We start from the raw sequence: 8,670 nt of genomic DNA, 5'->3' as shown, positions 1-8,670 counted from the left end.
AGCAAATCAGATGGGCCTCATACCCAACCCCCTCACTCTCCACCCCCGCAGCCTGCAGCCCGCAATGCTGCAGTTTCTCATTCTAGAACCCAAAGTAACTCCTCAGATGAACCCTTTTCCTTTTAGAAACCTCACTTCTACCTTTAAAATGCATGGGCCGAGAGCTTATAAAACTACAAAATTAAAGCCTCCAGAGAGGTAGCCGTCTGTCCTTACTAATTAATATAACCCCATCACCTAATGAAGTAGAGATTAGAAAATACATGCCAAAAAAGAAGGCAGTTCGCTGTCTCTCCTTCCAAGCAGTGGTTTATTCTGGCCCACAGCAAGCCCCTCCTGTGTGTGGCCCTCAGCTCTGGCACTAGGACTGCATTCTGTCCCTCACTTTGTCTGGCAGGACTCTGAAGTTTTTCACTCTTAATTTCCCCAAACTGTAATCCAAAATAGAAATGCATTTTCATTTAAAAATACACAATTAAAGGGAACCCTCTGTAGAATTATGGTTTAAATAAGCAACGCTTAAAAGATGGTTGACCTATTCCAAACTGGACATCAAAATCTACGTGGGGAAATACAACATATTTTTTAAAGGGAGGGGGAATGCCCGGCTTATTCAAGACAGGGGTGAATCTGTTCTGTAACCTTTCAATTAGTTTAAAACTAATTGAATCACCTAATCAATTGTTACAGCACACAAAAGCGGTGCCTAGGCAGAAAGATGACAAAGCATTTTTCAAACTTATCATACATTCTATCTCCCTGGATTTTTCATCTCGGATTTCAAATTCCCCTTCCCAAGGAATAGTTGACCTTCAAATTTCAGGCCTTGTGTCTCCTTTCCCAGCATCCATCATTTGTTGGTAAAGTCAAACTGGTTTTCAAGTCTCTACTTCCCTTAACTGAGTTTAAGGAATTTTAGTTGTTTTCGAAATCTGCAGTGTGTTCATTGTGCCAACTCTGCACTGCAGAGAAGTCTTAGCGTGGGATTCCAGCTTGGTGCCTACAACAAACAGTCACTACAAACAGGTTTAGTATTTTCTGGGGGAGATGAGCCACAAATGACCCTCCTCTGGGCTCTGGCAGGCAAGAAACCAGCAGCATCCCACGGCCCCGCTGGGCGCTGTCCTTGGTGCTGCCGGATCCTTGGGCGCCCCTGCGCCTTACCTTCTGGAAGCTGCCGAGGTCCCCCAACCGTTAAGCAGACCGGAGCGCCAAATCACACTTTTAACTCAAATGAATACTCCAGCCTGTCCTCTTTGTCCCCTTCCCGGGGGTTTCAGACCTGCCATTTCTCAAAAACTCTCTTTTTTTTTTCTTCTGCATAACTCTCAGCTCATCTCAGCCTGCTTTAAGACAAGGCGTAGGCGGAGGAAAGGGTGGACAAGGAAGATAAGGATGAGTGGGGAAGGAAAAAGGAGAGTGTGGGGGGAGAGAGGGGAAGGGGTGAAAGATGAGGCGACAAAGAAAAAAAGTCCCAGGGGAAAGGGCTCCAAGGGAAATGCCGGGTGAGAACTACAAAAGAGAGAGAGAGAGAGAGAAGACAGAGAAGGGCCACAAGGGGGTTGGAGGTGGGTGATAAAGAACAGCAAGCCTAAGGTCAAATGTAAGGAAGAAAGAGGCTTAGAGGTAGGGGACCAAAGAACAGCCAGGAGGCCAGAGAAGAACTGCCCAACGGGCCAGAGAGTGGCTAGACAAAGAAAGGACGCTGAGTCGGCACTTAGACCAAGGCTGTGAACTGCAAACTGCCGGTGAAAAGCAAAAAAGGGAGATCTACAGGGTGACAAGTGGTCTGGGACCCAAGGGGACGCTGGGGAAGGGCCGGCAGGGCTACACCCAAGTGCGGGGTCCACTGTGGCGCCGGCCCACGTGGAGCGTGGAGCGGCCGCTGAATCACCGCAGGGCTTGTCTCCCCCTTCCCCCCACCCCCGGCCCGGTGCCCGCAGTCCCCGCCTCCTCGACCGCCGCCTCCACGGGGCGGGGCCCTGGCCCGGGACCAGCTGCTCCGCTATAAAGGGGCTGCGGAGAGGCCGGCAGAACGCTGTGACAGCCACACACCCCAAGGCCTCCAAGATGAGCTACACGCTGGACTCGCTGGGCAACCCGTCCGCCTACCGGCGGGTCACCGAGACCCGCTCCAGTTTCAGCCGCGTGAGCGGGTCCCCGTCCAGCGGCTTCCGCTCGCAGTCCTGGTCCCGCGGCTCGCCCAGCACCGTGTCCTCCTCCTACAAGCGCAGCGCGCTCGCCCCGCGCCTCGCCTATAGCTCGGCCATGCTCAGCTCGGCCGAGAGCAGCCTCGACTTCAGCCAGTCCTCCTCGCTACTCAACGGCGGCTCGGGCGGCGACTACAAGCTGTCCCGTTCCAACGAGAAAGAGCAGCTTCAGGGGCTGAACGACCGCTTTGCCGGCTACATAGAGAAAGTGCACTACTTGGAACAGCAGAACAAGGAGATCGAGGCGGAGATCCAGGCGCTGCGGCAGAAGCAGGTCTCGCACGCCCAGCTGGGTGACGCTTACGACCAGGAGATCCGAGAGCTGCGCGCCACGCTCGAGATGGTGAACCACGAGAAGGCTCAGGTGCAGCTGGACTCGGACCACCTGGAGGAAGACATCCACCGGCTCAAGGAGCGCTTCGAGGAGGAGGCGAGGCTGCGCGATGACACCGAGGCTGCCATCCGCGCGCTGCGCAAAGACATCGAGGAGTCGTCCATGGTAAAGGTGGAGCTGGACAAGAAGGTTCAGTCTCTGCAGGATGAGGTGGCCTTCCTGCGGAGCAATCACGAAGAGGAGGTGGCCGACCTGCTGGCTCAGATCCAGGCGTCGCACATCACGGTAGAGCGCAAAGACTACCTGAAGACAGATATCTCCACCGCCCTGAAGGAGATCCGCTCCCAGCTCGAGTGTCACTCAGACCAGAACATGCACCAGGCCGAAGAATGGTTCAAATGCCGCTACGCCAAGCTCACCGAGGCGGCCGAGCAGAACAAGGAGGCCATCCGCTCCGCCAAGGAAGAGATCGCCGAGTACCGGCGCCAGCTGCAGTCCAAGAGCATCGAGCTCGAGTCGGTGCGTGGCACCAAGGAGTCCCTGGAGCGGCAGCTCAGCGACATCGAGGAGCGCCACAACCACGACCTCAGCAGCTACCAGGTAGGAACCGCGGCTGCGCGGCCGGCGGGCGCCAGCGCCAGCGCCAGCGCCGCGCGCCCCCGACACGCTACTGGAGCGCGCGCTCAGAGGCCCTCTTGGTCGCGCTCCCTGGTGGCGACTCGCCAACGCGCACGAGCGCTGCAGACCCGAGTTAGCTGTGTCCCAGGGTCCTTGCCCCGCCTTTCCTCATTGCCCCACCCACCTGGCTCAGCTGCTTAGAAATTCCCATCTCCTTCAAAAACTTGCTTTCCTATGGTAGATTCTACTTTTAAAGTAAGAGGCACATTCCGGTGATCGAGAAATTTGTCATTTAATAAGCAGAAGCACAGATAGTCTCTTGTATTCTCCACACACACACACACGCACCCCTCCCCACCCCCGCGATGGGACAAGCTTTCAAAACTGGCTTCAATCCAGAATTTGGGTGGGGATAGAGGGTAAGGTCCAATAGAGCTTCCTAGGGTCCCCTAGTGTTCCCTTTAGGGGCGTTCTAGGCTTACTGACTTCCCTGCACATAGTACCTGGGAAATGTCTGGTTGATTTTTATTGGTTTGTTTTGAATTCCATTACCAAAAAGAGAAAGAAATGGGGAGGGGGGGCTAAGAGTGTTGTCTGCTAGACTTATGTAGCTGGTGGCGGGGTGGGGATGGGGGTGGGGAGGCAGGTTGGGGGAGGAGGAAAGCAAGTGTCTTTCTTGTGAAGGAAGTTTCTGGAGATACCCTGTGCCTTTCAGGACACCATCCAGCAGTTGGAAAATGAGCTTCGGGGAACAAAGTGGGAAATGGCTCGTCATTTGAGAGAATACCAGGATCTCCTCAACGTCAAAATGGCCCTGGACATCGAGATAGCCGCATACAGGTAGAGGATCTCTGCAGCCTTGGTCCAGGCGCTATCCGCACTGCAGAGGTTGTTGGCTCACAGCCTTCCCCACTTAGGCCAAAGCTGACAGGGTTAGCTCAGAGGCCTGGTTCCCCTGCTCGGTTAAAAACAAATAGAATCCTCCGTGTTGCAAATGCACTTTTATCACTTTTATTTGTCTTTAAAGAGTGAATATAGGGAAGATGCGGGACGAGGGAGGAGTTGGGGGAGGGAAAATAATATGATCAAAATACAGTTGTATGGAAAAGCCCAAAAATGCACAAAAAGTGGGGAAATGGTATTTTTAAGTTGCTAGGGGCCACACCAATAGGCTTAAACATTTTGTTTTAAATATCCTTGTATGTCTGGCAGGCAGATGAAGTTTTGATTTTTAGTATTTCATCTGATGATTCTAACTCTTTTATAATGCCAAGGACAAACACCAGGTCATTCTACCACTGTTTTTCTCTTGCAGCATACTGTTGCCATCATCTGGCTGAGACTAGCTATAGATACATTAGAATATAGATAGACTTATTTTAAGTCTATGGATGATATACATGCATCCTACCTGACTGCAGTATATGTGATACTCATATAGCTAGATCTATACAAGCATGTATGTATAGGAACATATAGAGCTAAAGGTATAGGCAATTAGAGGTTTGATATCCTTATCAACAGACTGGTTATAGGTCTCCTGATTAATGATGTCTTTCTGCGGACCAGATTCAAAGCACACAGTTCTTGACAAAGCAATCATTTCCCCGAAACACTCTACAGCCAGAATAAACTGCACTTTCTTTTTAAGAAAACCAGATGATTATACAAATAGTCATTCCATCACTGAAATCATAAAACAAAGTATAACTGGGTTCACCAATATTAACATCTAGCTACAGTTCAAATTCATCAACATTCTGATTTATGCCCAATAGTTTTTTTTTTAATTTTTAAATCATTTTATTTGCTTTAACCATTCATACAAATCTTGACAATTCTAATGATGAGGGAGGCCACAATTTGGAGGATGGAGGGAGTTGGCTACTAGGGAACCTTCTGAGCACATCCATGCTGCACCAATGGCGTGACTGCTGCAGAGCTGGGTTTAATGTCTGGGTGTGGTTAATTGGGAGTGGCTAGATACTGCAGCAGAGAACTAGCTGGCACTCTCAGAGAATCTGCCACTAGATATGATATAATACACCAATGAAGAGACAGTAGACACTGCACTGGTAGGCAGAATGTTTTCCTTATGTGGTTCTATATATTCTAAAGTGGCCTGTACATTAGCCTTATGGTAATGAAGATTAGAAGGCCACCTAAGTCTTCCATGGTGTCTCATTATCTTTAAATCCTTCTGTAGGAAACTCCTGGAAGGTGAAGAGACCAGATTTAGCACATTTTCAGGAAGCATCACCGGGCCTCTGTACACACACCGACAGCCCTCAGTCACAATATCCAGTAAGATTCAGAAGACCAAAGTCGAGGCTCCCAAGCTCAAGGTCCAACACAAATTTGTGGAGGAGATAATCGAGGAAACAAAAGTAGAAGATGAGAAGTCAGAAATGGAAGACACCCTCACAGCTATCGCAGAGGAGTTGGCAGCCTCCGCCAAAGAGGAAAAGGAAGAAGAGGCAGAGGAAAAGGAAGAGGACCAGGAAGCCGAAAAGTCTCCTGTGAAGTCTCCTGAGGCTAAGGAAGAGGAGGAAGAGGAAAAGGAGGAAGAAGAAGGCCAGGAGGAAGAAGAAGAGGAAGATGAAGGTGCCAAGTCAGACCAGGCAGAAGAAGGAGGATCTGAGAAGGAAGGCTCCAGTGAAAAGGACGAAGGTGAGCAGGAAGAAGAAGGAGAAACTGAGGCAGAAGGTGAAGGAGAGGAAGTAGAAGCTAAGGAGGAAAAGAAAACTGAAGAAAAGGCTGAAGAGGTGGCTGCCAAGGAGGAAATCAAGGTGGAGAAGCCAGAGAAAGCCAAGTCCCCTGTGCCAAAATCACCAGTGGAAGAGGTAAAGCCAAAACCAGAAACCAAAGCAGAAAAAGGTGAGCAGAAGGAGGAAGAGAAAGTTAAGGAAGAAAAGAAGGAAGTCATCAAGGAAACACCCAAGGAAGAGAAGGTGGAGAAAAAGGAGGAGAAGCCAAAAGATGTGCCAGAGAAGAAAGCTGAGTCCCCGGTAAAGGAAAAAGCTGTGGAGGAGGTGATCACCATCACCAAGTCGGTAAAGGTGAGCCTGGAGAAAGACACCAAAGAGGACAAGCCTCAGCCGCAGGAGAAAGTGACGGAGAAGGAGAAGGCAGAGGAGGAGGGGGGCAGTGAGGAGGAAGAGAGTGATCGCAGTCCACAGGAATCCAAGAAGGAAGACATAGCTATCAATGGGGAGGTGGAAGGAAAAGAGGAGGAGCAGGAAACCCAGGAAAAGGGCAGTGGGCGGGAAGAGGAGAAAGGGGTGGTCACTAACGGGTTAGATGTGAGCCCAGCGGATGAAAAGAAAGGGGATGACAAAGTGGTGGTGACCAAGACGGTAGAAAAAATCACCAGCGAGGGGGGCGATGGTGCTACCAAATACATCACCAAATCTGTAACCGTCACTCAAAAGGTCGAAGAGCATGAGGAGACCTTTGAGGAGAAACTAGTGTCAACTAAAAAGGTAGAAAAAGTCACTTCACACGCCATAGTCAAGGAAGTCACCCAGGGCGACTAAGATTTGAGTCCATTGCAAAAGGTTAAGCCATACGACAATTTCAAAATGCATGTGATTGACAGCTTCAAAACAGAATGGGTTCTCCCATGGGGGCTCCAGACATTGTATTTTCCTTTGTGCAATAGGAGGGAACTGCATGCAAGCTCAGGGTGCCTCCTCCACAGTCTTTGGGGGATTCAAATGCATGATCTTGTATGTACCTGGGGAATTTGCCAGTTTCCTAAGCTGTTGGAAGAGGGGCACTGGGGGGATGTCTTGAGATGTATTATACAAAGTACCAACTGAGCCAAAAATAATAAGTGAAACAGAACTCTCTTAGCCTTAAGAAAGCTATATATGAATACTTATGTTTACCTCACTGGTGCATTTAAAAATGGACTTCTGTTCATGGGAGAACCTTGCTGACCTGCACAGTTTGCAACCTTATGTTGATCGATGTTAAATGTCACATCAGTCCTTGCTCAATAAAGGTCATACTGGAAACATAAGTTAAATGTGTGGTGATGCATTATTTCACAGGGAAGTATCTGCTGCCGGGAGCTACCTTCCCCCAGAATGCATAGCCTGGAGGGATTGTTAGTGACCTGCACCTCTCAGTTCTAATTGCAAAGCAAATTGCTTTAGATGTTTTTGTGTGTTTACTTAGCCCATGCTTCATCCCAACACTTTAAAACTATAGTTCTGAAATAAGAGTAAAAGCATCATGGGGAAATAAAGGGAGATTTCGAGGGAGAGAAGACTTCAATCTCCAGATGGTTCCACCCTGGCAACTGCAGAGTGTCTCAAGGTAAGATGGGAAATAATGAGGCCATAACAAGTACCCTGGAGTTGGGCCACTGGCCAGGGATGTCATGTGTGTCTAGAAGATGTGAGGTTTAAATGGTCAAGAAATGTCCACTCTAATAAACACTTAACTTCCATCACTGACTCTTATTTGGCTGAAAACAATTTATACTGTTAGTTTTTATTAGTTGGGGAAATAATACCAAAAATAAATTAAATATTCTTCGTGAATTTTTAAAAAATGAGTCTTTGATTTAGGGAATAAATGCATTTAGGTGAAAAGCCCTGATCTGAGCCAAGGGAAAATAATACTATTTCCTTTCCAAAGTTCTTTGCCTTAGACCTTCAACACTCCTGTATAAATTAATTATCATATCACCTTTTCCAAGTCTTTATTGTTTCTTATCAATGATACCAACCCACGGATATCCTCCTTTGATGTTCTGTGTAAATGGTTTTATAAGATACTCCAATTTGAAACTCTGAACATACCCAGGGAAGCTCAGAGACAATGGTGGTTCTTGCAGTGGTGTTTCCCCAGCCATTTTCCAGTACTCAGATTTTTACAAAACCTTTGTATCACCTGCACACTTATTTTTGTATAGATCTTCCTTAAAACAACTCATAGTTTGTGTTAAAAGACTCATTTTTTCCAGATGCAGTAATATCCATGGCACCCAAGATGAAACAGGGTTATTTAAATATAACCAGCCCCAAGCCTCAACTCTATGTGGGAGTTCAAAATAAAATGATCATACGAGGGGCCCAGGGTACCACCTGGAGCACAGCGATCAGCTGATGAAGCAGGTGTTGGGAAAGAGGAGCTGGGACAGAGGTCACAGACAGCCCCTGAGACTGGCTCAGCCCAGAACTATGGTGCTTTGATGAAAGTTCCAGAAAGCAGCATGACGCTTGTCTCCCATCTTGGCCAATAATGGGAGAAGCGTCTTGATTAACAGTCTAATCAAAAGTGACGCCAATGGTGTGGGGTGAGGCGGCTCCCCTTCCCCAAGGCCTGGGAACCAGTCAGAAGTGAGAACAGAAGCTGGTGCTGTACAAACTAATCCACGTAAACTTTAAGTGGCTATTAATAAGTAAGCATTATTTATGAAAATAATTATTTTTCTCTGAAACCATCTCATCAAATAAAAGTACTAATGGGAGGGAGAAGAGTCCGATTCTGGTCCCT

The 8,670-nt window shown here is 48.3% G+C and overlaps 1 protein-coding gene across 1 annotated transcript; it reads left to right on the top strand.

Moving 5' to 3' along the window:
* Nucleotides 1-2,070: 2,070 nt before the first annotated feature.
* Nucleotides 2,071-6,698, top strand: Nefm (neurofilament medium). Its single transcript, XM_027390258.2, has 3 exons — nucleotides 2,071-3,144; nucleotides 3,878-4,002; nucleotides 5,369-6,698. Exons 1-3 carry the CDS (start codon nucleotides 2,071-2,073, stop codon nucleotides 6,696-6,698), a joined length of 2,529 nt encoding a protein of 842 aa, XP_027246059.1.
* Nucleotides 6,699-8,670: the final 1,972 nt, after the last annotated feature.

This window comes from Cricetulus griseus (genome assembly GCF_003668045.3).
Source record: "Cricetulus griseus strain 17A/GY chromosome 1 unlocalized genomic scaffold, alternate assembly CriGri-PICRH-1.0 chr1_1, whole genome shotgun sequence".
Taxonomy (NCBI): domain Eukaryota; kingdom Metazoa; phylum Chordata; class Mammalia; order Rodentia; family Cricetidae; genus Cricetulus; species Cricetulus griseus.
Note: the sequence above shows the minus strand (reverse complement) of the source record. Positions and strands in the feature narration are given on the sequence as shown.

Coding starts and splice junctions, on each gene's coding strand:
- Nefm (XM_027390258.2), top strand. CDS start 2,071: ATGAGCTACACGCTGGACTCGCTGGGCAACCCGTCCGCCTACCGGCGG. Junction 3,145..3,877: donor ACGACCTCAGCAGCTACCAG/GTAGGAACCGCG, acceptor TGTGCCTTTCAG/GACACCATCCAGCAGTTGGA. Junction 4,003..5,368: donor ATCGAGATAGCCGCATACAG/GTAGAGGATCTC, acceptor ATCCTTCTGTAG/GAAACTCCTGGAAGGTGAAG.